Source organism: Capricornis sumatraensis, chromosome 21 (genome assembly GCF_032405125.1).
Source record: "Capricornis sumatraensis isolate serow.1 chromosome 21, serow.2, whole genome shotgun sequence".
Taxonomy (NCBI): Eukaryota; Metazoa; Chordata; class Mammalia; order Artiodactyla; family Bovidae; genus Capricornis; species Capricornis sumatraensis.
The window spans coordinates 43250406-43278174 of record NC_091089.1 but is presented as its reverse complement, the minus strand read 5'-3'; the positions used below and the strand labels follow the sequence as shown (position 1 = coordinate 43278174).

The 27769-nt window shown below is 43.3% G+C and overlaps 1 protein-coding gene across 3 annotated transcripts in view; it reads right to left on the bottom strand.

Annotated features, from left to right (window-relative positions):
- Positions 1-27769, bottom strand: part of PTPRM (protein tyrosine phosphatase receptor type M) — a 655853-nt gene that overhangs the window by 490445 nt on the left and 137639 nt on the right. For all 3 annotated transcript variants that reach the window (XM_068993577.1, XM_068993579.1, XM_068993578.1), the window contains exon 2: positions 4244-4366. In XM_068993577.1, coding sequence (XP_068849678.1) covers positions 4244-4366 — 123 coding nt within the window. The remainder of the gene's footprint in view (positions 1-4243; positions 4367-27769) is intronic.

The following is a 27769-nucleotide window of genomic DNA, read 5'->3' as shown; positions in this document are numbered from 1 at the left end:
AAGGCCCCATTTATTTCGTTATAGCCTTCTAAGAGGTTATTTATACCATGGGGGTACAAATGCCTTTCTTCTTGGGCTTCCCAGATAGCTCAGTTGGTAAAGAATCCACTTGCAATGCAGGAGACCGCGGTTTGATTCTTGGATCGGGAAAATCTGCTGGAGAAGGGATGAGCTACCCACTCCAGTATTCTTAGGCTTCCCTTGTGGCTCAGCTGGTTAAGAATCCACCTGAAATGTGGGAGACCTGGGTTTGATCCCTGGGTTGGGAAGATCCCCTGGAGAAGGGAAAGGCTACCCACTCCAGCATTTTGGCCTAGAGAATTCCATGGATACAGTCCATGGGGTTGCAAAGAGCTGGACATGACTGCGCAACTTTCACTATTCACTATGGTTGTAAGCTGCCTTTAATTTTTCAATAAGGGAAAGGCTACCCACTCCAGCATTTTGGCCTAGAGAATTCCATGGATACAGTCCATGGGGTTGCAAAGAGTTGGACATGACTGAGCAACTTTCACTATTCACTATGGTTGTAAGCTGCCTTTGATTTTTCAATATTATGGATGAAATTATTTTCTATTTAAAATTTTACTTACTTATTTGTTTTTGGCTGCATGGGGTCTTTGTTGTTGCGCACAGACTTTCCCTAGCTGCAGCGAGCGGGGCTTACTCTCTAGTTCGGCTTTCTCACTGCGGCAGAGCACAGGCTCCAGGGCATGGGCTCAGTAGTCGTGGCACATGGGTTTAGCTGTTCTATGTGGGATCAATCCTCCTGGACTGGGGACTGAACCCATGTTCCCTGCATTGCAAGGTGGACTCTTAACCACTGGACCACCAGGGAAGCCCCATGGATGAACTTATTCTTTAAATTTTTTTATAAACAGGATCACACTTCTAATACATAAGATATGGAGCATGTTAAATATTCATTTCATAAAACTGGAGCCCTGAGGTCCAAAAACGCATACTTTAAACAATATAAAAAAACATTAACCATTGTCAACTTGTATGGATATTTCTGTACCATGAAATAATCAGTGCCTTTTAGTCTGCATGTGAAATCACACGATGCACTGCAATACATAAAGTGATTGGATTTGACATCACTTACATGCAGAATCCAAAAAAAATGGTACAAACGAACCTATTTACAGAACAGAAAGACAGTCACAGATGCAGAAAACAAACTTATGGTTACCAAGGTGGAGGAGGAGGAGGGATAAATTTGGATATTGGGATTGACATACACACAATACTATAATATAAAATGGATAACTAATAAGAACTCGCTATAGGGACTTCCCCGGAGAAGGCACTGGCACCCCACTCCAGTACTCTTGCCTGGAACATCCCATGGATAGAGGAGCCTGGTAGGCTGGAGTCCATGGGGTCGCTAAGAGTCGGACACGACTAAGCGACTTCACTTTCACTTTTCACTTTCATGCTTTGGAGAAGGAAATGGCAACCCACTCCAGTGTTCTTGCCTGGAGAATCCCAGGGACGGGGGAGCCTGGTGGGCTGCCGTCTATGGGGTCGCACAGAGTCGGACACGACTGAAGCGACTTAGCAGCAGCAGCAGCAGCAGAGGGACTTCCCTGGCAGCCCAGTGGTTGGGACTGCGCCTTCCGATGAAGAAGGTGTGGGTTTCATCCCTGGTTGGGTAGCTAAGAGCCCACATGCAAAAGTCCTAATATGAACCCCCAAGTTTTCTATTAATCAACAGAAGTGGAATAAATTCAGGAAGAATATTTAAAATGCCTCCACTTCATTCTTCCAAAGGCAGAAGGGCCTTCAAAGGCCAAAACTTTGCAAAGTCACTTCACCTGTGTTGCTTCAATTACCCCACCGATTGCTCCACAGCACAGCCGGTCTTTGGGTGGGTTATCATCTTTGTAATGGCCTCAGCTAGAAACCCCCCCTTTCTGTGTTTAAACCCTGGACAGCTTGGTCTGAGATGGTCTTACGGGACATCACAAAGAAGAAAAGGATGAATGGTAACAAGAAGCTATTCCTTGCCCTCCTTTGCGGAGAGAGGTAGGTCATCCTGTAACAAAAATAGAGCCAGCGGAGGCTGCTGAAGATCCAGCATTACTGAGGCTCTTTTGTAAAAGTCGGCGTTTCCAAGTCAGGCTTCAATCTAAAGGACCACGAAAATGAAACCAAGTACCTACTGTGGAGAATTACAAAATGTTCACCAAATTTGAAAATAAACGAAGAAAACCCAGGTTCACTCCTGTGGATAAAACGCCCAAGACTGAGTCTGAGTATCCTCCCAGCCTCCCTGGACCCAGGCTCAAGAGAGAGACTGAAACGGAGCAGGACCCTGTGTCCTTGTCCCCCCACCCCCGTCCTCTGCCTGCCTTCTGTCTGTGGGAAACTTCAGGCAAAGGATACATTTATTCAGAGCAGTGAGAGATGCTGAAACAAAGGAAAACAGCCGAAGGAGACTAAATAATAATAATGTAGCAATTAAGCATAGTCAAGGACCTTCAGTTCTTTCTCAGGGGCTATAGATGATATTCTGAGCCATATCCTGGGAGCTGTCTCATAGATACCAAAGCACCAGGTGGAGAAGTTAACCACACGGTGACCAAACTGTACCCAGGACATGAGCTGCCACAATGCTGAGACCTGACTGAAAGAAATGGGAACAAATGGACCCTGGAACTGAGATTAACTGTACTTGAAACAACCATGGTGTTGCTGGTCAGACCATTGATGACCGATTCGAAGATGACTGTTAGAGAGGACTGTGCTGTTTCTGCATGTAACCCCTTTCCCCACTCCATCTATAAAAGCTCTCACCCCCTGTTTGTGGGGGCAGAGAGTCAGTCTTTGGACAGATGTCCACCACCCTCCCCGTCCCCCTTGTCAGCATCTAAAATAAAGCAAGCTTTCCCTTCCACCAACCTGGCCTGTTTACTGGTTTTTTGAGGGCCAAGCACCTAACTCCACACACACATACTCTTTCATTAAGAGCAGGTGAGAACAAAGGCCTTCAAGGTGAGAAGCCACTTGGGAGAGGTCAGCTCCCCCGAGGGGGGCTGCTATGTGCCCCCTCCAGCTCACCATCACTGACAAGAATGAAACCAGATCAGACTGGAGAAACAACTAAAGAACCACTGACTCAAACACAACAGTCAAAAGCACTTACTTACATGAGAAAGAGAGAGACAGAGGAGGAGATGGTCAGCTGTGGGGAAGTCATCAAGAACTAGGATAGATTTGAGGTCCAGTTTAAACCACAGTGCTCAGGAGCTTAAGGTTCCTCTCTTTGAAGTTATAAGGAGTTAAACGTGGGAAGGAGGTGGGAAGAACGTGGTGGGCATCATAATTGTGAAAGTTTCACCAAACAACATTAAACCCTACTTCATGTTCACAAGCTACCTTTCCGAGATTACTTAATAAATGTAAATATTGCTACATTTAGATACATGAATGAAGACCTCAATAGCCACTTAAAAAGTATAAAAATTGTGCTTTATCTGAAACCCAAATTAGAATAACATCTCTTTCAGCTTGAATCCTGAATGGGGTACACTCATCACCCCATTTGTTAAGTGAATCTGCACATCTAACATTTTAAAGGGATGGGCAACGCACAGCCTAAAGTCAGTGTCTATTAAAATGATCAACCTCCAATCTGATCAGAGTCCATAAGTCATCATCTTCCTGCCTTCTTTACAAAGAAGAAGTAGAATCTTGCTGGTCAAATGTTTCTCACTCATCAGAAAACTTACTAAGCGTTTCTACAGTGGAAAAAGGATCCACATGTACGCAGACCTTTTTATCCAAATACTTTCAAGACCACAAGCATCTTCCTAGATTCCCCAGGTGCAAGGTGAATCACCTCCCCAGGTCTCCTATTTGTGATGGAGGCTTTGTTATCTGGATTCCCCAGCTAGAGTTCTAACTACCAGACACATTTGCCAGAAGAGACATCAATCTATTTCCCATAATTTCTGCTTCCCGGGAAAGGATCCCATTGGGTGATGCTCATTAACCTAGCAAGGATGAATCCAAAGATAAAAGAAGTAAACTTTAATTAGACTTTAAAGGTAGAGATACAAGGGTCAACTCTCTGTCATTGTCTTGAACCATCCTTATAAGATAACCAGCCTTCGCCACCAAACTCAAAACCCAACACCCTCACTCATTTGACCAGCACCCAGGGGACACTGAGTGTGATATTAAGACTCTTCTGCATCTTTGTTTTTAAAAAGAGAACTTAAAACTGAAAGCAAACCTGATGGCATCCATGGGTCAGAGGTTGGTTTGGTCAAGGTGTTCACTTGCTCCCAGTTGAAGTCATCATCTACAGCCTGACTGTATCCGCACGTGCTGTAAGGCTCATCAAAGAGGCAACCACCTAAAATGTAAAAGAAGGGAGAGTGATATTAATAATGACCAAACTTCTGAGATAAGCTACAATGACTGCAGGGAACCGTAAACCCACGGTTGATGCTCAACTCAATTTGACCCTGACCCCATTGCATCCTAAGTAAGTGTTATCTGAGTACTAGTCATGCCTTGTCAATAATTCTAAATTATATTGTTTCCCAAAAAGACTCTGACATCTTTATAATAGCCACTCAGTTGTGTCTGACTCTTTGTGACCTTTGGACTGAAGCCCAACAGGCTCCTCTAGCCATGGGATTCTCCAGGCCAAAATACTGGAGTGAGCTGCCATGCCCTCCTCCAGGGAATCTTCCAGACTCAGGGACTGAACCCGTGTCTCCTGTGTCTCCTGCGCGACAGGTGGATTCTTTACCCGCGAAGCATTGGGGCAGCCCAGTTGAAAGTAAAAATGAAGCAAATTTGTAATTCATATTTTCCAGATTCATATGAAGTTGGCATAATTGACCTTGTGTTCAAAACTTTAATAGAACCATCTTAGGTGTTCAACATGTCTTCAAAAGAAAAACAAAGGATAATTTGTCCAAAAAATGAAAAGAGAAATACTTCCATCATAACACTGGGCATGCTGGTCAGGGACAAAACACTAAAGATTGTAGACCTTGCTTGAAAAATATTTGTCTAAGGATTATTCTAAATCTAATGCAAAAATGGGTTTTGCTTTAATACCTTGAAGATTTGAAGTCTCAAAATTAAAAGAGATTATAAATTTGCTTACAGTCCACACAATTTTTAAAGGCAAGGATAAATTCAAAATTAAACATGGGGTAAACATCTGCTGGATGTTGAAGCTAAAAATGAAGCTATTTAAATAAAGAAACAGAGAATAAAAGAAAACGCAGTATATGCAAAGCAGGTCCGCTGTCTCAGCATCTGGGGACACACTGATGATTCAAAAAGTCCCGCTCACATCCTCTCAAATGTCTCTTGTTACCCTGGATTATTATGGCATCAAGTCTTTCCCCCAATGTTTCACATTGCCAAAGTGAAGGATTATATCAATCATCTTAATTATCATGAAAATTCTACTGCCCATTATCATAGAATGTTATTAATTATGTCAATTTAAAAGATTAATTATAATCACTTGCCAATGATGAGAACTGAGGGTCTGGTCAAGAAAACACAAGTGTAAGAATATAATTTCACTGTGGCTGTACCGTATGCCTTGGCAGCAAGAAGATAAATAAAATAATAATAATAAAGTAGTTGCATACACTCAGACATAGGGTCCCCTAGTCCAATTTCCATCCACTTGCTTACCTCAGTTCTACAACCTTCTAGACAGACAGACAGCTTCCGAACAGGTGTGTGTGTGCCCACTCCTGTCTGACTGTTTGCGATCCCACAGACTGTAGCCCATCAGGCTCCTCTGTCCATGGGATTCTCCAAGCAAGAATACTGGAGTGGGGTAGCCATTTCCATCTCCAGGGGATCTTCCCAACTCAGGGATAGAACCCGCACCTCCAGCACCCCTTTTATCAGCAAGCAGAATCTGGGAAGCCATCTGAACAGGTAATTTAGAAAACATCCCTCTGATTGAAGATGACTCCTTTAAAAAGGCCCAAATGCAGCTTCCTGCATCTATCTTAGCTTACCCATCTATCTTAGCTCTTCCCTGTGAAGAAACAGTGAAAAATCCCCATTCTTATACAACAAAGCTATTTAAAAAGAGCTGTCAAGTTCTATGTTTTTGCTTCTCCAGGCAAAACATGCTTTGCTCCCTTCCCTCCCTCCCAATAAAAGGCTCTCAGACCTTCACCATGAAGGCAGGTGTCCTAAACACTGTCGCGTTTATCAGCACTCATCTAAACCAGGGACTCCCAGTACTGCAGCCCCAGTTCGACTGACTACTTCCCTTGACCTCTTGCTCTGTCAACAGCCTGAGCTGAGCGCTGGCCCATCCCGGAATCCCACACGTTTCCTCATACCACTGCCATCAAGCCACTTCTACCCTCTGCAATAAGGGAGGTGACTTTCTACATTTTTCCTTTCTAAACCCCATCTCTGTTGTCAGTACATCTCTCCAGCCTGGTGAGAGCTTCTGCAATCCTGATTTTGTCATTCAGGTGTTAAGTTATCCTACCTAGGTCTGGGTTATCTGCAAGTTTGATGAAGCATGCTTGCTGTCGGCCTCCAAATCACTGATAAAAGATGTTCAAGGGACCTTGGGCCATTTTAAGAAGTGTCCCTCCTCTTTCACTCTTTGTATTAAGTCACTAGCTCCAGTGGCCCTGGACACCATCTTCTGTAACACTTTTAACCGAACTGCCCAATTAAAGATTCTGTTGGGAACAGAAAACTCATTATAAAGACACAGCATTAACTCAATACTTCACCTTGACAACAACTGGTAATTTATATTTCCCTCTTATTCAGCTTTAACAAGTTCAGAAACAGAGTGGCTTTGTTTCAAGCACGTAATACTAACAACTTTACAATTTCGGGTAAGAAATGTTAGAAGACTATGCAAACATTTATGAGAAATATTTTCTCTTGGTTGCAAGCCCTAATTTTGATATAGAAAATAGCCTTACTGCTGCAGGAATAAACCCAAACAGCAGTAGCACTTGTAATATTCAAGAGAAAGAAAGAAGCATGAATTTTGACAGAAAAGGGACCCCCAATGGAAGCACAAAGTACTTTGATGAAAGTCCTGCCGTGCAATCTCAAGCAGTGAGAAATAGCTTGGGACATCAGCAAAACAACTGAAGGCTGGTTAAAGATCTGGTTTAGGAACCAATTCTTGGCACTGCTGCTGCTGCTAAGTCACTTCAGTCGTGTCCAACTCTGTGCGACCCCATAGATGGCAGCCCACTAGGCTCCTCTGTCCCTGGGATTCTCCAGGCAAGAACACTGGAGTGGGTTGCCATTTCCTTCTCCAATAAGCAAATACATTGGTGAGAGCTGGTATGGCTGAAGCAAACCCCAATGACTAATACAATGCTGGTACAAGGATATAATTTCCCTATTATATAAAGCTGCTTTTACCACTTGAAGGAAAACAGAGAATCCACACAGGACTATGGAACCACTGGGAAATGGCACAGACTGGATTTCCTGTTGCCCCAACCTATGTCCCCCTGCACACCTACAGACCCATCACTGGCCTTCATCCAACAGACACAGAACCCTAAAACAGCAAAGGTGGTCCACTGAGATGAAATAAGGCAAGAGTCAGGTCAACAGCAATGGGATATAACCCACGCAAGAGAGCACAGTGAAGCTTTTCGATTTCAAGGCAACTCTGGGTAGACATGACATGAACAGGTCCCAGGGTCAGGCACCTGGCACTTCCTTATTCTTGTCTCACTGACTTTGTGTTTGTAGACAAATCATTTAGCCTCTCTGAACTCGAATGTCTTTACCAACGAAATGAATATAATTTGTACCTCACTTGATGTTTCTGATAAGTCAGTTCGGCAGCAAGTATGGCTGGTCTAACAGAGTTGAGCAAGTCTACCAGTATCAGCTATTACTACTAATAATTATTATTACTAATTAGTAAATGCTATTACTAATACTCTTACTAAGATTTAAGCTAAGGTCTTAAATCAACTCTGAATATTCACTGGAAGGACTGACACTGAAGCTGAAGCTCCAATACTTTGGCCATCTGATGCAAAGAGTCAACTCATTGGAAAAGACCCTGATGCTAGGAAAGATTGAAGGCAGGAGGAGAAGAGGGTGACAGAGGATGAGATGGTTGGATGGCATCAGCGACTCAATGAACATGAGTTTGAGCAAGCTCTGGGAGATAGAGAGGGACAGGGAAGCCTGGCGTGCTGCAGTCCATGGGGTCGCAAAGAGTCAGACACAACTGAGTGACTGAACAACAAATCTTCCTTACCATCTGTATCTCCTACAAGAACTCTCAAGAGTTCACTGCACTGCAAGTGGCTGGAATAAATAATTAGAGATGGTAACATGTACTCTGTAGGGAAATGAAGAGTGTGGGCTTCTCCGTGGCACCACAAGAGCAAAGAACAGAGCTTACTGGGCTTGTCAAGTGAGTGCCTTGGGGCCAGTGAAGAATCTGACAAGGAAGCAAAGTCCCAGAAACATCATAAGATGAAGACTTTCCAAAAATAAGTCACCTGCAGTTTCAGGATAACACAGACAGCTTACCATCACGTAGAGGAATACCGTTGGCAACGAATTGCCAAGTTTTCTCCAGAACTCTGGGCATCGGACCAACACCCAACAGCCCATGGCTGGACCATATTCATCCATCAGTCAAGGTAAATTATTTCTCTTTTGAGGAGGGGAATCAGGACTAAACCCAAGGTCAAACACGTGATGGAGGAAAGGTGATGCAAACCAGATGGGTGGTGATCTGCTTCTCTCTTGTTCTCTCTCTTAAGTCAATACACACACATGCCTCCATCATACCTTGAGAAAGCCTCTTCCTTAGCAAATCTGCATACAACACAGAACGTGTGCAGGAATAAGGAGCTATTATGTGAAAGGAAGTGTTAGGGGGTGTCAATATCCGGGTAATGGACAACAAGGATGACGACTGTGTGGCTTGTTCCAGGACAGGCAATGCAACACAGTAACATGCCAATTAAATTAATAAAATTAAAGAAAAGTGAAAATTGAAAAGCAAGAGAAGTACAGGGGATAAAAAGTAAGAATAAGATGATATCAGGATTATGGAGAGGACTCGACCATTATCACCAAATAATTTTTTAAAAAGTCATTAGGCTCATTCACTGGCCACATATTTCACTCTGAGCTTTCGGGCAGCCAGTGCCAAGAGGAAATAATGACTGATTACACAATCCACAGTATGTATGAGATGATAATATACATACTAAAGTTAGTAACAGGGGTTTCCATTTACTAATGGAGAAGGGAATGGCAACCCACTCCAATATTCTTGCCTGGAGAATTCCATGGATAGTGGAGCCTGGTGGGCTACAGTCTGTGGGGTAGCAAAGAGTCAGACACTTTTACTTTCTCACTTTCACAATTTCTAAGGACTTGCTCAACGCTCACACTAACCCGATAACATAGGTACCATGATCCCCATTTTACAGTTACAGAAAATGAGGCACAGAAGGGTTGAAAGCTTGTACACAAGGTTCCAAAGGTGGAAGACAGTGACACAGAGACTTGAACCCAGGCATCCTGCCTTGAAAACCCACATTCTTAACACTGTGTGACAGTATCTCCCAAACTAAAAACTGGAAAGAAACACAACTCCTAATCCTACATCCAAAGGGAGGCGCCTCTCTCCCAGGGCACCAGGACGAAGCAATCAACATGCATTAATGAACACAGTTCTCAGGGGCAACTACCGCAATGGAGCCATAGGTTCTAGGGTCCATTCGGTAACATGTCAGGACAGCATGTCATCCAACTTCAATTAGATAGACTTGATTAAGTGGGAGCTCAGAGCATTCTCGGATAAAACTGTAACCTCCCTCAAAATGGTCTTTATGAATATTGCTTCTCTCAAAAAAGTCTTAGTGGACTGCCATGAATTTATATATTTACTCCTCAACTAAAGCCTGAAGCCAGTCTGTGCTATTACTGAAGCATAGCACGATAGGTTCTAGAAATAAGATGGAACCATGGGTTTTTTGTTGTTGTTTTATAAAAACTTCAGAGTTTAAAAGAAACAGGTGTCCAGAAGCCTAGGAATTCTGCTCAAAAGTTATTTTATTTTTATTATTTTGGCCATGCTGCCCTAGCTTGTGGGATCTTTTTGTTCCCCAACCAGGGCTTGAACCCACGTCCTTGGCAGTGAAAACGCAGAGTCCTAACCAATGGACCACCAGGGAATCCCCTCAAAAAGCATTTAGATCATTGTAACTCTTAGTCATCTTGATATTCCTGAGAGCTAGTACATGGTAAAGTGAAAATGAAAGAAGTGAAAGTGATATTCACTCAGTCATGTCCGACTCTTTGCGACCCCAAGGACTGTAGTCCGCCAGGCTCCTCTGTCCATGGGATTTCCCAGGCAAGAATACTGGAGTGGGTTGCCATTTCCTTCTCCAGGGGATCTTCCCAACCCAGGGATTGAACCTGGGTCTCCCGAATTGCAGGCAGATTCTTTACTGTCTGAGTCACCAGAGGGCTGGTCTGTACATGGTGAAAGTGAAAGTGAAGTCGCTCAGTCGTGTCCAACTCTTTGCGACCCCATGGACTGTAGCCTACCAGGCTCCTCCCTCCATGGGATTCTCCAGGCAAGAGTACTGGAATGGGTTGCCATTTCCTTCTCCAGGGGATCTTCCCGACCCAGGGATCAAACCCAGGTCTCCTGCATTCCAGGCAGATGCTTTAACCTCTGAGCCACCAAACCATTAAGGTAGGCACCCAATAAACGCTTTTTCAGAAACACAGATGATGAATTTCCCAAAGCTCTGTGCAGAATCAGGCCACAATAATTTTGCCTAAATTTTTTTAAAACTGTAATATCCACTTAAACAATGAAAACAATCTCAATTGTTTCCAAAAACACCCAGCCCTGTCCTGATGTATTCCAAGATGAATCAGCTCCAAATATGACAAAATCACTGAACATGTTCATTTTTTCTATTATGGCTGAAAACTATAGGCCAGCTAAATGTTAATGAAGTCTCCTCTCAAATTATGGTTTTCGCTTTTAGAAAAGTTAAAGTCATTTTTTTTTTCTTTCTGGCAATAATTAAGATAGTAAAGCTAGTTGTCTATAAAGGTCATTCATGATTTATGAAAATAAAATATTATCATTTGCATATTGAAGGGAATTTATCTTTCTTCTCTCTTTGCTGCCGTTGTTTAGTCACTTAGTCATGACCGACTCTTTGTGACCCTGTGGACTGTAGCCCACCAGGCTCCTCTGTCCAAGGGATTTCCCAGGCAAGAATACTGGAAAGGGTTACCATTTCCTTCCCAACCCAGGGATCAAACCCACGTCTCCTGGCAGGCAGATTCTTCACTGCTGAGCCACCAGGGAAGCCCTTCTTTGGAACAGCAGAGAATTATTCAGTAGGACCAAGAGTAGTATGCCATCATTAAGACACAGGTTATAACGGAGTGGATGGTCCACTTTTTCCCCAAAGGAAACTTAAAAATTCTTTCACAAGATCGCTCTGTATCCTACTAAAGCTCCAGAACCGGAGAGAAGACAAAAGAAACCAAACCGTCAGGGATCAGAACCCACCCTCTGGAGCAGTATCTAAATATTCTTTGATTGTGACCCATAGTCATGACACTGTAACCCATCACATGTATATGCACACTTCATAAACCACATTTATCTCTACTGAGATACACTGGCCTTTTTCATTTCTGTTCTATCTGATTTTGGAAAGAGTGGTGTCTGGGTTTAGAAAACTGACTCTATGATCCTTCAAAAGGTGCTCCTGTAGCCTTCAAGGTGTGGGGGTAAAAACCATTACCTGGGACCCTTCGTTTAGCTTGAAGTTACTACTCAGCACTATGATGTGAGTGCCCTGCGATCTGCAAAGTGACCTGTGATCTGCAAAGACCCCAATTTCCTGAACATCCATCACATGCTAGCCAGATTCTGCTTCAGAAAACAGACAGTCATTATTTCATCTAATCCTCACAACCAGCATAAGACTATACTCTCAATGCGTGTGTGGATGCTTAATCACTTCAGCTCAGATCAGTTCAGTTCAGTTCAGTCGCTCAGTCATGTCCGACTCTTTGCAACCCCATGAGTCACAGCACACCAGGCCTCCCTGTCCATCATCAACTCCCGGAGTTTACTCAAACTCACGTCCATCGAGTCGGTGATGCCATCCAGCCATCTCATCTCTGTTGTCCCCTTCTCCTCCTGCCCCCAATCCCTCCCAGAATCAGGGTCTTTTCCAATGAATCAACTCTTTGCATGAGGTGGCCAAAGTATTGGAGTTTCAGCTTTAGCATCAGTCCTTCCAAAGAACACTCAGGACTGATCTCCTTTAGAATGGACTGGTTGGATCTCCTTGCAGTCCAAGGGACTCTCAAGAGTCTTCTCCAACACCACAGTTCAAAAGCCTCAATTCTTCTGCGCTCAGCTTTCTTCACAGTCCAACTCTCACATCCATACATGACCACTGGAAAAACCACAGCCTTGACTAGACGGATCTTTGTTGGCAAAGTAATATCTCTGCTTTTCAATATATTATCTAGGTTGGTCATAGCTTTACTTCAGTAGCATCCAACTCTTTGAGACTACATGGAGCCTGCCAGGCTCCTCTGTCCATGGGATTCTTCAGGCAAGAATACTGGAGTATTTCCTCCACCAGGGGATCTTCCTGACCCAGGGATCAAACTCATGTCTCCTACATCTCTTGCACTGGCAGGTGGGTTCTTCACCACTCACACCATCTGGGAAGCTGATAGTTTCAATGTCTGATCAAAGAACTCGTCACGTAACAAACCTCACGCAAATGTCTCTCACAAAGCCTAAACTCAAGAATCAGTATCTTTTTTCCTGGGTATCAGTGTATTATCTCTCAGCCCTAAATTCACTTTTCATTACTTACTCTGAGAAAATGTATGCAGACCCTCTGACTAAATGCCCTGTTCCACTTGGCAAGACTTTAAGCTTGGCCAGCAGAGGGTCCTGGAGAGGCAGGGCAGGAGCAAGGAGGGGGCTTGCAGAGCTCCCACAAGGCTCCCAGCACACACGGCTTCAGGAGCCCCAGATCCACAAGGTCAGAGCTATCTGGCTCCTCCAGCATGTGGTGGCCAATAGGGTCCAACAGACAGCACTCACCCCTGCACCTCTTGGTGGCTCACCTCCCATGAATAGCTTTCCCGGCCACCCTAGAGGACACTTCCTCCAAGTTCCACGTCTGTGGCCCCACAGGGACTTCCCTGTTGTCCACCACATCCTGGATCTCAGTTCTGGGGGAAAATTCTCCTAGGACTTCATTTCTGCTCGGGAACAGTGGCCACCTCACACACTTGCTATTACTTCTCTACTCTGCAGAACACTCTACCTATTTGCCAACCTCCCCATTCTAATCTGTTGTTATATTCTTTATGGATACATCCCCATATTTACAAATGGCAGTTTGACATGGCCAAACATTTCACCCAAATCACAGAGAGCTTGGTGTGGGGCCAGCAGTCCAAGCCAGATCTGCATCCAGAGTTCACACTCCCTTCAAGTCTACACATCTCCACCCTTCAGGCTCCTCTGGTAGCACAGATGGTAACGAATCTGCCTGCAATGCAGGAGATCCAGGTTCAGTCCCTGGGTCTGGAAGATGCCCTGAAGAAGGGAATGGCAACTCGCTGCAGTATTCTTACCTGGGAAATCCCATGGATGGAGGAGCCTAGTGGGCCACAGTCCAGGGGATTGCAAAGAGTCGGACAGGACTAAGCAACTAACATTTCATCCTCACCCTTAACCCACCTCCATAAAGTAAGTAAATAACAACCTGAAATATTTATGTAATAACTGTTACATGAATTGCATTGTAAATAAGCTCCTGAAAGTACCATTTCTAAGGAGCTAATGGAGAACAACCAAATGTTAATTTCTGCCAACATCCGCTGGATCATCAAAAAAGCAAGAGAGTTCCAGAAAAACATCTATTTCTGCTTTATCGACTATGCCAAAGTCTTTGACTCTGTGGATCACAATAAACTGTGGAAAATTCTTCAAAAGATGCGAATACCAGACCACCTGACCTGCCTCTTGAGAAACCTGTATGCAGGTAAGGAAGCAACAGTTAGAACTGGACATGGAACAACAGACTGGTTCCAAATAGGAAAAGGAGTACGTCAAGGCTGTATACTGTCACCCTGCTTATTTAACTTCTATGCAGAGTACATTATGAGAAACGCTGGGCTGGAAGAAGCACAAGCTGGAATCAAGATTGCCAGGAGAAATATCAATAGCCTCAGATATGCAGATGACACCACCTTTATGGCAGAAAGTGAAGAGGAACTAAAAAGCCTCTTGATGAAAGTGAAAGAGGAGAGTGAAAAAGTTGGCTTAAAGCTCAACATTCAGAAAACTAAGATCATGGCATCTGGTCCCATCACTTCATGGGAAATAGATGGGCAAACAGTGGAAACAGTGTCAGACTTTATTTTGGGGGGCTCCAAAATCACTGCAGATGGTGACTGCAGCCATGAAATTAAAAGACGCTTACTCCTTGGAAGGAAAGTTATGACCAACCTAGATAGCATATTCAAAAGCAGAGACATTTACTTTGCCAACAAAGGTCCGTCTAGTCAAGGCTGTTTTTCCAGTGGTCATGTATGGATGTGAGAGTTGGACTGTGAAGAAAGTTGAGTGCCGAAGAATTGATGCTTTTGAACTGTGGTGTTGGAGAAGACTCTTGAGAGTCCCTTGGACTGCAAGGAGATCCAACCAGTCCATTCTAAAGGAGATCAGTCCTGGGTGTTCTTTGGAAGGACTGATGCTAAAGCTGAAACTCCAGTACTTTGGCCTCCTCATGTGAAGAGTTGACTCATTGGAAAAGACTCTGATGCTGGGAGGGATTGGGGGCAGGAGGAGAAGGGGATGACAGAGGATGAGATGGCTGGATGGATGGCATCACCGACTCGATGGACGTGAGTTTGAGTGAACTCCGGGAGATGGTGATGGACAGGGAGGCCTGGCGTGCTGCGATTCATGGGGTCACAAAGAGTCGGACATGACTGAGTGACTGAACTGAACTGAACTGAAGATACACATACATTTTCAACTGCTCTGACTTTAACAGGTTAAACTGACTTATATACTCTGGCAATCATTCTCCTTGTTATAATTACAGTCCTTTTAAAGTCATTTTGTAAAAAGACTGTAATACTCCTCGAGGAGATTTCTGGAACATTTTTCTCATTTGTTCTAAATACAGAATGACCCCATTTAAGGCAGCCTTTATCAAATGCATAAAGTATTAAATGGGACTCTCTACAGAGAGGGCAAATCAAAAACTAAGTGAATTAATGTTATATGTTCTATTTTCCTAAAATACATGTAATCTCAGGTGGTCCTTTCCATTTATTTCAAATTTAGAGCTGTGAGATAAACGGCTGTAAACTACATTTTCAAAGGATAAACAGAAGCAAGCTATAATATACATAATTGTTTTAAGAGTGGGGAAAAAAATCTGCACCAATATAGCTAAGCCACTGCTTTTCTCTTCTAAATCAATCCCAGTGACTTCTGCATTTAATTGCCTGCCAACAACGAAAGTATATAATGCCTCTTAAACTCTGAATGCCCCACTGATGGTTAGTGAATCGGACAGTAAGCATTATAGAATGCACTTCTACATAATTTAATCTAGCAAGCGGCTTTTACACACTGCACAGGCATTTAAATGGCTGATGCCACACTCTGTCATAAGTAGTGCTATCTGCCGATGGATGTACTTTATATAGCTCAAAGGAAATGAGCTGTTTTGTTCTTAAAGTTGCTATAGCTTATCACATCACATTCTTCCATTTCATATCAAGCTATTGGTTCCTTATTTTTTTAAAAAGAGCTGATTGTAAAACACAACCATGAATTTTTCCTATTCATCTCAGAATCTGTTTTTTTTAAATGGGTTAAGTGTTATTTCCATTCCAAAATATTGTACAGATGCAGCCAAATCATTAGTGACCTGACTGTCTCAGTTTTCCATGTACAGATAAGTAGCTCAGAGAGGACTTAATTAAATCACTCATACGAATTCTTTGCAAATTCGAATCTCCCTGAATATCACACTGGTGCTTCTATCCTCCACACCGATATTGAAAAATACAATGTGAAAAGGAGCTGTCTGCCTCTACCAATGCAACAGGGGTAGGAGTAGGAAAAGAAAACTAAATGATGAAAAATATTTGCAAGAACTGGCCAGGGTAGATGGAAAAATCCAGATCAGCAGTTATCACCTCGTCTCTGGAACCACCTGTGTCCTGAGTCCCAGGTGGGGACTGAGGTTCTCGGAGTGGTTCCCTCTACTTAGAAATACCCAGGCCCCACCTCTGACTTACAGAATCAGAAACTCTGGGGTGGGGCCAGAATCAGCACTCCGTGTTTTAGCAAGCCAGTTGTTGTTCAGTTGCCAAGTCGTGTCTGACTCTTAGTAACCCCATGAACTGCAGCACGCCAGGCTCCCCTGTCCTCCACTATCTCCTGGAGTTTGTTCAAATGCATGTCTGTTGAGTCGGTGATGCTATCTAACCATCTCATCCTCTGCCTGACCCCTAGATAATTCTGATGCACACTTAGGTTTGATAACCATTGTTCTAGTCTGACCTATTTAACCAGAATCTTCAGGAATCTGTGTTCTTAGGAAAAAAGGTCTCAGAACAAACTAATCTTTGACCCATTTTAGAAAAGTGCTCTAGATCAGTAGTTGCAAACAGGTTTAGGAAGGTAAAGATAACTTCAGTTTTTAAAAAAACCACAACCTTTTATCCAGTCATAAAAAAGAATCAAATAATGCCATTTGCAGCAGTATGGATGGCCCTAGTGATTGTCATAGAGAGCGAAGTAAGTCAGACAGAGAAGATGATACATGTTATCACATATATGTGGAATCTAAAAAAGAAATACAAATGAACTTATTTACACAACGGAAATAGACTCACGGACATAGAAAACAAATTTACTGTTACCAAAGGGGAAAGAAGGGGGGGTGGCAGGATAAATTAGGAGTTTGGGATTAATGTATACACGCACAGGGAACTGTATGCAGTATCTCATATTAACCTATAATGGAAGAGAATCTGGAAAAGAATATATGTTATATCAATATATATATTATATAACTGAATCACTTTGCTGTACACATGAACCACAGCATTATAACTTAACTATGCTTCATTTTATAAAGCTAAATAGACATTCTGAATATCAAGATTTTTAAAACATAAATAAAAAAGGTACAACCATCTCATTTTATTTATAAATTATATCATGTAGTACTCCACATATTCAGATTATTAGATGCACATATAATTGACCTTTTAAAGTACAAACTACAAAATAAATTTAATTGAAGTTCAATTATTTTCTTCCATACATCAACAGATTGTGTATTATATGCCTCAAAGGGCGTGGAGAAAGGCTTTCAGAGATCACTGCTCTAAATAAGTCTTTTTAAGTCATAAATGTCTCTCAGGTGAATAAGGGCAACAGAATAACACTGCTTGATCAAAGTGCTGAATTCTATTTTCTAATTTCATGCTAAGAAACTCTCTATCTGTAATTTTTCTCTTAAGTGGAACTACTCAACAAGAAGAGATACCCCAGGTGGAAAACGATCCTGGGTGCTGGTCAGAGAGACCCAGGAAATTAATAACGGACAGAATTTAATTTTATGCCCTGTAATGCTCCTGCCAGTTTAGTATGATTTACAAATCCATCTCTTGATGATTTTATTAGCATAAAATCATTATCTGGGACAGCTGATAAAATAAACTCCAGAACTCACCCACAGGCAGTACAGCCAAGCTGTATTATCCAGCTTAAAACAGCCAGCCAATGGTTTATTTTCACTGATTAACCCAAACTCAACTAAATATATTTCCCTCCATGAACATTTTTTTCTACATATCCCATTTGTTGGGTAGAATCAAATCATGTATAAGGAAAAAGTCAATACAATTTCCTCTATCCTCTTGGTAAAACGTTCATCCCAATTTCCTGTTGTTAGGAGAACTTATTCTACAACAAAAACTGGGAACTTGTAAGGCTCACTCAACTAAATTGGAAACTGAGGCCCGGATTCATTAAGTCCTGGACCTGTCAGCTACCTCTTCTATTTTTGGACATGTCACAGATTGTGTGTAAAAAGGAAATATACACATCATAGGTACAATTAGCATACATGAGTTCAATCATGGAAATAGAAGTCTTTCCTTCAGTCCAGGAACCTCAAAAGCAGGTGCCTCAGTGGGTGAACATCAGTCACTGTTCCTTCATCCTGCACACCTCCTAAATGCATGCATCTCACTGGGCTCAGTATCACCCTCGTGTTTAAAGATGTGCAGCCTTTGAGACACAGGATGCTAGTCCTCCACCTAGAAGTTCCTGAAGGATGTCCAGGAGGCAATTCTGCCCCTGAGCACATCCTCGAGGATTTATTTATGCCTACAGAAGACATGACACTTTCATAATGTTTATTATCCATCCCCCCAGGAGAGGGTGGACTTGGCAGATAAGAAAGTGCACTCACTGTTAGGATAAGATGATGAACATCAAAAGGGACCATGGCCACGCATGGGCATGGGATCCAAAACAGGAAATAAAAGTGCCAGGCAGTTTTGTGTGGATGCTGCCAACGCTGGCTGATGGACCACAAGCCAGAGGCTCAAGCCAAAACCCTGTGAGTCAACCACGAGTCCTACCAACACCTTCCCTTCCGAACAATTTCCTGAAGCTCTCTCCTATGCAACTCCCATCCCGGGCACACCACACCTGGAGTTTCAGCTCACATTCCCACTGAACTTGGCCCACCCTCTTGTGTCTGGACTCTGCCCTCTCCAGTTTATCCCACACACAGCCAACAAGCTGGCCTTTCATAAAACACATGGCTAAAAACGGCTGTTCAAACTCTGTTTAAACGACTTCAGGGCAGCTGGCTGCGCATAGGATAATGTGCAAATGTTATCACGTGACCAAGGAGGTTTTCCAGACTTGACCCCCATCTACCTATTTATCTTCATTTCCTGCCACCATTTCCCTTCCAGAGTTGTTTGTAATTCAGTCACTCAGTCTTGTCTGGCTCTTTATGACCCCATGGATTGCAGCATGCCAGGCTTCCCTGTCCTTCACCATCTACTGGAGTTTGCTACTCACGTCCTTTCAGTCGGTGATGGCCATCCAATCATCTCATCCTCTTTCATCTCCTTCTCCTCCTACCCTCAATCTTTCCCAGCATCAGGGTCTTTTCCAGTGAGTCAGCTCTTATAATCCTGCAATTCCTGACTGTATGCAGACCCACCTAAGCGATGCTGCTGCCCGTGTGTCCCATGTTAGTCCCTACATCCCCATCCCAGAGTCTGATGCCAGACTCCATTCATGGCTGTTCAAATCCTAGCTCACAGGTCACCTCTCCTGGGGGCCTGTTTCAGGGATAAAAATCAATCACTGCTTCCTGGGTACCATCACTGTGAGATATTCAGGTCACAGGTCATACTGCCCACAAGCCAATACGACTGTGGCCTCTGTGTCTTCTCTGCTGGATTGTGAGCTTCTATGGGCCTGGGAATCTCTTGTCATCTCTGCATTCCCAGTCCTACAAAGATGTCTGCTACTCCTTTCAGACCTGATGGGTTCAACAGAATCTTGTAAAGATTTCTGTAACAAAAGCAAGACAAAGCTGTTTACTTTTCTATCTTCATCAGAAACATTGATCAAGAAATACTTTAAAAAAATTTTATTGGAGTACAGGTGTTTGGGGGCTTCCCTGGTGGCTCAGTGGTAAAGAACACGCCTGCCAATTCAGGAAACAAGGGTTCAAACCCTGGGTCAGGAAGCTCCCTGGTAAGGAAACGGCAACCCACTCCAGTGTTCTTGTTGGAAAATCCCATGGACAGAGGAGTCTGGTGGGCCATAGTTCATGAGGCTGCAAAGAATCAGACATGACAGCAATTGAACACACATAGGTGCTTTACAGTGCTGTGTTAGTTTCCGCTGTACAGCAATGTGGATCATTTATACATATACACATATCATCTCTTTTTAAAAGTCCCTTCCCATTTAGGTCACCAAAGAGCACTGAGTAGAGGTGTCTGTACTATACAGCAAGTTCTCATTAGTTACCTATTTTATACATAGTATCAATAGTGTGTATATGTCAACCCCAAACTCCCAATTCATCCCACTCACTTTCTCCCTTTGGTATCCATACATTTGTTCTCTATATCTGTGACTCTATGTACAATGGAATATTACTCTGATATAAAAAAGAATGGAATAGTGCCATTTGCAGAGACATAGATAGAGATTATCATAAAGAGCTAAGTAAGTCATGAAAAGTGCAGTAAATCATAAAAAGGTGTCATATAATACTGCTTATATGTGGAATCTAGAAAGATGGTACAGGTGAACGTATTTGCAAAGCAGAAAAACATACACAAATGGACTCTACACTCTAAGTACTGTGGCTGCACCAAGGGAAGAAGACATGCTGCTTTTGGAAGCTCCCACCTCTCTGATTTGAATCCTGGGATCTCTTTTCTCATCTCGCTCTGTGCTGGGCGTTATGTCGGACCCTGTGTGGAGGAGAAATGAAGGCTACAGGGAAGACGTGGACGATGATAAAGATGCCTCGATCCTCCAGGAAGGTCACTAGGGGAACAGAAAGCAGTTACAAAGGAGAAAGATGAATACTGTACAGGAGCCAAGAGAAAGAACCGAAAATTCATCCTGAAGACATCCTGTCCTCAAACGGGCCAGAGAAAAAGAAAACTGGAGTCCTCAACAAAAGGCAAGAAGCTGAGCTATCCAGGGCGTGTTATTCTAAGATTCTGCATAACAAGGCTGTTATTTGGCAGACCTCAGCGTAAGTCAACAAAAAAGCCAAGGGATTTTCTGGGTATTGTACTGGAACTCTGGTTTAATGCTTCAATCGCTCGTGTTTGATTTTATGTTCCAAACATAAAAAGAATGTTAATGATTACATGTTCTGTATCTTTCAAATTTATGAAACATAAAAGCGGTGAATACTTATTCAACATCAAACTTCAATTCTCAGGCCATAAAGAAAGTACACTTTGAAGAAAACTAATTCATCATATAATGTTTAAAATTGGGAAGCTGCAAAACTCCGTGCAAAATTCTCTAAGAACGAGACATACAGAGCACAGAAGGCACGGTGATTCCCCCCCACCCCCCGTCATTCTACATGACCAATTAGTTGTTAAACACAGGGAACTAAGCACATTAACCCTTCTCAAGAGCAACACAACTGGAGTGTCTTTCTTTTTAAACTGTTTCCTCAATATACGATGTATTCTTTCCACAGGTACGGACCAAAGCGAAAAGGTGGTTAAAGGGGCAGCCCTGGACCAGGAGGCAGGGGTCTGGGAGGGCCCAGTTCTGAGTGTGCCTGTTGCGGCTTCAGGAAAACTGCCAGCTGGCAGTGTGGAGATATGAGGCAAAGAGTGTACATTTGCCACCAGAAAGACCTAAGGTGAGTTCCCACTCTGTCAACTTAGGAGCTTTTCTCATCTATTCAGCTGTACTCAACTACCTTCTAAGCACATTACAAGGATTAAACAACTTTGTATATAAGTGCATGTTTATATACATACACACACATATTATGCTATCTACCTATCTATCCAGTTACCCGCCTTCCTATCAGGTAAACAAGTCAATGTCGGCTCCCTTTCTCTAGCATCCTGATCTATACAACAGCTTGGAGGAACTAGACTGCTGGTGTTTCACACTGTGATCCTCAGAACCCTTTGGTTATAAAGGTTCTTCCAGACCCACTCCAGGTCTTTCTAAAACCCTGACTCAACCTGCTATGTTCAACTTTCATTTATTTTAAATGTTGGGGTTCCAACTTTAAAAAGATTTGTATGATCAAAAACTATTTAACAGTGTTTAACAAATCCAGGTCAAAACGATCCCTAAGATACTACAGTGGAGCCTTGAACAACACAGGTTTGAACTGTGTGGGTCCACTTCTACCTGGATTTTTTTTCCAGTAGTAAATACTACAATTTCCCCAGTGGCTCAGGGGTAAAGAATCTGCCTGCCAATGCAGGAGACATGGGTTTGATCCCTGGGTGGATAAGATCCCCTGGAGAAGAAAATGGCAACCCGCTCCAGTATTCTTGCCTGGAGAATCCCATGGACAGTGGAACCTGGTGGGCTATATAGTCCATGGGGTCACAAAAAGTTGGACATGTCTCAGCAACTAAACAATGACAGCAGTTACTATAGCACTACACGATCTGGCCTGGCTAGTTGAATCTAGGGGACCAGAGATATAGATGAACCTCATATACAGATGATCCCCGGATACGGAGGGCCCAGCATAAATCATACCTGGATTTCCAAGTGCGTGTAGGGTCAGTGCCCCTAACCAGCCCCCAGCTCATGTCACTCAAGGGTCAGCTGTATTTCCATTGTAAAAGTATACATTCTATTACTTCTTGCTCTTCTCTTAAATATAATACTTCTTTATCAGGAACACAATGGAGGTTTAAATGTGTTGGTATATATCCAAGGTGTCTGGCTGGGGGTGGCTGGGTGGGGGCGGTGATTATAATATAAAATGAAATAAGATCATGTTAAGTAATGTAAGTGAAAGGATGGCTGAGGCCAAGGTTAAAGAGAGAAGAGAAGGTTAAGGACAAGGAAATGAGGAGGAAGCAGAAGCCCCATTGATGTGAACGTGTATGTGAGGGCTGGGAAGAGCAGAGACACAAAATCACAGGACTAGGCACCCACTATTCTCAACCCTATGTGGGCTAGGACTGATCTGGGGTGTTGTTCCTATTCAAGTAAACCCCCTGCCAAAGATTACATCATCTGTGCTGGAAGAATCATTTGAGAACAACCAATATAATTTTAGTAGGACTCTCCTCAATAGACCCTATCTGCGGCATCTGCAGACTCATGTCTAAAATTATCTGAACCAGTGGATATTCTTCAGTCAAAGAGATTCAATATCTAAAACTCAAGCAAACACTAACCAACACATATTCATACAACTGGTTCTCTAACGATACCCTCTCCAAAAAATATATTTATTGAGACCTTCATGTGCAGCCTAAGCAAAAAATCCACAAGTACAAATAGTAAAATGTGAGATATTTCTTATCTTGATAAAGGTAACATTAGAAATGGAAAATGCTGATGGGGAAATGTTCCAAAAAAGAAGGTAATATCAAGGTCAATGACTCCATAATATGCCTGGGATGAGCCCTATTTGCTTTAGAAATGATTCATTGGGATATTTTTAATACAAATGCAGGAGAGTGGAGAATTCTGCTTCTCATGAGACATTTTATTTTCAATCTGGGTGAGTTATCTTAAGAAGCTGTGATCACTGGGATTAGTTAAAGTGTTGTGTGGAGTTGTTTTGAATAATCTGAGTGTGTAATTTTGCACTTAATCACACGAGGCCTGGGTTTCTCTTTCTTATGGGATGCTCTTCAGTACGCTAACTATTGGCCTTGGCACTTGGCCATACAGACAATATCTCACATAGCAATGGGTACCCCATGAATGGAGAATAAAACCCTTGCGGATCAATAGAATATTGACTGGGCTTAAAAAGAGTAACCCTTCATGGGACCAGATGTTTGCCTAGAGGAAACGACACAGACGAGTTTAATTTCTGTAACGTTTAAGCCAACGATTAAATATGGGGCTTCAGGAGCCGAACCTCACTGTCAAGAACAACTGCAGTAAAAAGTGGATACCTCAGTCTTGACCAGCTGGGAAATACATTCCTGATCAGACCTCCCTTCCCCTCAGAGTTAATGCATACCATTCGTGGCACTTATGTTGCCAAGATCAACCAGATGCCCACTTCTCCTCAGGTTCAGGAAGAAAAGAGGGAGGAGGTACCACTTTTCACCTGTACACTTGACTGACATGAAAGCTCTTAGGCTGGGAGTAAAAACCAGGTTGCATCAATATCAATTTTTTCTTCATAAATTTCAGAAAGATGCTTATCAAACAAATGTAGACATGACCTTCACTGCAGGAGAGCAACTTCTGGCACTGTTACTAAAAATTCTCAGTGAAGACCTCCATTCCACGGAACTTTAATACATTGCTAACTTCAAAATTAAAAAAATAAAACTCAGGGGAAACCAGACGATTTAATTAGGTCAGGGGGAAAAAAAACTGTCTTTAGGAAAAAAAAACCTATTATAGATAAATTATGAAATCTCTAGATCCATCATACCTTGTATTTCCTTTAAATCCTGAGATATTCACCCAAACATAAATCCTGACTTATTAATACAAAGAGGGTGACAAGATTTCCCTCTCCTCACGTGTTACAGTCAGGTTCCTGTAAATGTAAACTTCCCCCATATCACAAAATGTTTCTTGGCTTCCTCGATAGCTCAGCAGGTAAAGAATCCACCTGCAATGCAGGAGACACAGGAGCTAAGGGTTCGATCCCTGGGTTGGGAAGATCTCCTGGAGGAGGGCATGGCAACCTACTCCAGTATTCTTGCCTGCAGCAGCCCATGGACAGAGGAGCCTGGCGGGCTACAGTCCATAGGGTTGCAAAGAGTCTGAGCAACTCAGTACACACACCAGAAAAAAAAAGTTACTGCTCTCCCACGTTCTGGCTACAGCACTGTTCTCATTATTTTACATTATTTTTTTCTAGCTCAGTGATTCTTAAGCTCAATGGAACTTATGGATCCTTTTTCAGACTCTGAACAGAGCTATCCATGAGCTGTCTGCCTGGACAAACAGAGGACATGCAAATCTATCCGATCACTCCCTGGGTTTACAATCCAGCATTTACAATCCAGCATACAATCCTTTGAGTAAAGGGTGGGTCACTGACCCAGCATCAGAATCACCTGGCAAGCTTCCTAAAGCACAGACCCCCGAGCCCCACCCAGACCTACAGAATCAGAACTTCAGGCCGTGACGACGGGGACTGGATTTTCAATCTTCCTGGTGATGCCACCACCACAGCATGAAGGGCAGGAAAGCCCCCCTGCCGGGGTCATCTTCCTTGCCTGTCCTGGCATCGGCTGGTTCTGAAGTCCATGCTCCCCTGGTTTCTACCTGCCTCTCTCCTGAGGAGCCCAGTTCTCTATGGTCATTTCCACACAACCAAAGGGCCTCTCTGCCTGCATGTCACTTGCTCTGCACACCAGGTCTGGTACACACGACCACCCCAGCCCCGCACACAGCAGGCTCCTGGACTCAGGTGCACATTCTCAGGGGGCATGTCCTGCCCACCCTCCCAGCAGACTCTTGTCACTCGTCCATGAAGACCCACCGCTCCCCAGTGTGCCAGTTCTCCCTCTCGCCCACCATTCTTGGCTTGCTAGCTCTTCACTGAATGCCCACAACCCTCCCTTGCAGGAAACCACCTGGACAGCACATACTTGTGCACTGGTCTCCCTAACCATGCAGCAAGCACACTGACCTTATTACAGAAGCAGGGACCTGGCAGCCGGCTGCCTAGGGTGGCCACTCCTTAACTATCTGTAGTAAGACTGAAGGATGGCCAACTGACATTTCTACCCAGGCCCACAGATCACTCAAAGTACTATGCAAGTAAGGAAACTGAGGTTGGGGGTTTGCCTGATTTATGAAAGACCCTCCAGTCAGCATCCAGCAACCTCAAATCCATACCAGGGTTCTGTGCTGTGTGGACACTGAGAGGAAAGCATCAGAATCCTGACCCTCAATTTTAATCTTGTTAACAATACAGGACACATATGTGACCAATGACAACTCACCATTGTAACAGTGGAGGACCAGGGATCACTATGGTGATGGAGGACCAGGGATCACTAAGGTGATGGAGGACCATGATCATTCAGAGGTTATTTCAAGTCAGGAAGGACAAGAGAGAATTTGTAGGAAAAAAACATTTAAAGATGTGGCTGGGAAGATGGCTTCAGTCTCGAGGGGCAGTTAGAGGACTTCTGAGAACACAAACCCAGAGAAGGAGGGGCCCAGCAAGAAGGCCTCTAAGTCCATGCACATGGACTCAAGTTCAGTGAAGCATGAAAAGCACAAAGGAGGACTGAAGCCCAGGCTGCAGAGGCCGAGCAGGGCGGAACAATCCAGACTGGGGTCCTCCCAGGGCAAGAATGGGATGACCACACTGCCACATTCATGGTTCCATGTGGTCGATACAACCACCAGGTGACTAAGAAAAGAAAAAGCGTTATTCCATTTCACAGACAACAGAAGAGGTGGGCCACTGCTCTGACAGAGGCAGATGACAGCGAAGGTGAACATGACCCTTCATTTCCCAGCTCCTCAAGGCAGGTGTCCCTACCGTATAACTGTAATGCATGATTATAGCAGAATGACTGGTCCATAGATACACCTTCCACTTACACTATTTAAGTTAACTGCATCTTTACTAAAATGGACACGTTAGATGTCAGTCTTGGATTTTATCCCCAAAGAGCACTGAAGATCCTTTATAGACTCATTAAATAAATATTTGATGACAACAGAAACAAGTTAAGTAAAGAAAGACACGGAGAAGTGAGATTTATTTCTACAAACAGACACCAGAGAAAATTCACTCCTAGAATCAACTACCAATAATTCTGTTGAGCAAATCAATCTGTGACAAACAGAAGTATGTTAAGGAAGAGTGCTTAGGGGGTAAAAATGTGGTAGCAGGCGTGTTTACAGGAAGATACAAAGATGCACAGAATTAACTGCTTGTTTGCTTTTCAATTTGCATCAGAAATCAGATCTTGCACTGGAAGCTGCCACGAAGACCCTCAAGAAAACACAGACACAGCGGCAGGGTGCTGAGAGATCAAATCTCCCTTCAAAATTGGAAAGAGATGCTGGGATTCGAGAAAGGAAATTAACATCAGAGCTTGAAAGAGCAGCTACTGTTCCACCAGGGGGAAGAAAATGATGATGCTTGGCCAAAAAAGGACAAGAAAATATGGCAGTCTAATAGTGACAGAGGAAATGAAGACAGATCTTACAAAGGACCCAAAATGGAACAATTTGTGCAAGCGAAACTCTAAAGAGAGCTATGTTTGTGTTGAAACGGGTATGACCAGAATAGCTCACAACTCCTATTCTTCAAATTCTTACCTTAGCCTTCCACATAGAAAGGGGCAGATAATTGCAAAAGGACTGCAAAATTGTGCAAAATTGTGGAAGAGCACAAAGACAACTAATTGCATCCTATCATTTGGTAAGGCAGGATTTTCTACATTATAAAAGGTTGGTCAAAAACTGGGCCACCAATATTTAAGGAAAACAGATGGGGACAGTATAGAGTGTTTTCACCTTATTCTGATTTGAATCAGTTTAAAAACCAAGAGATACACATGGCTTCAAACTTTTGCACTGTCTTCAAATCCTGCTCTGGACCCATTTCTCTGACTCTGACATGTGGGCCCTTCTCTCGAGAGCAGTAAGAACACCTCTATCCACACTCTGAAAGGTATGTGTGGATGCTCAGTCCCTCAGCTGTGTCCAGCTCTGTGAGCCCATGGACTGTAGCTCGCCAGGCTCTTCTATCCATGGGATTTTCCAGGCAAGAATACTGAAGTGGGCTGCCATTCCCTTCAGGGGATCTTCCTGACCCAGGGATGGAACCTGTGTCTTCTATATTGCAGGAGGATTCTTTACCATGGAGCCCCCTGGAAGCCCTACTCTGAAAGGATGTGTTGCCACTTCCTTATTCTTCTCACTTCTGGTCCTTCTCACTATAGGGAAAAAAATACAATATGCTGATCGACAAGA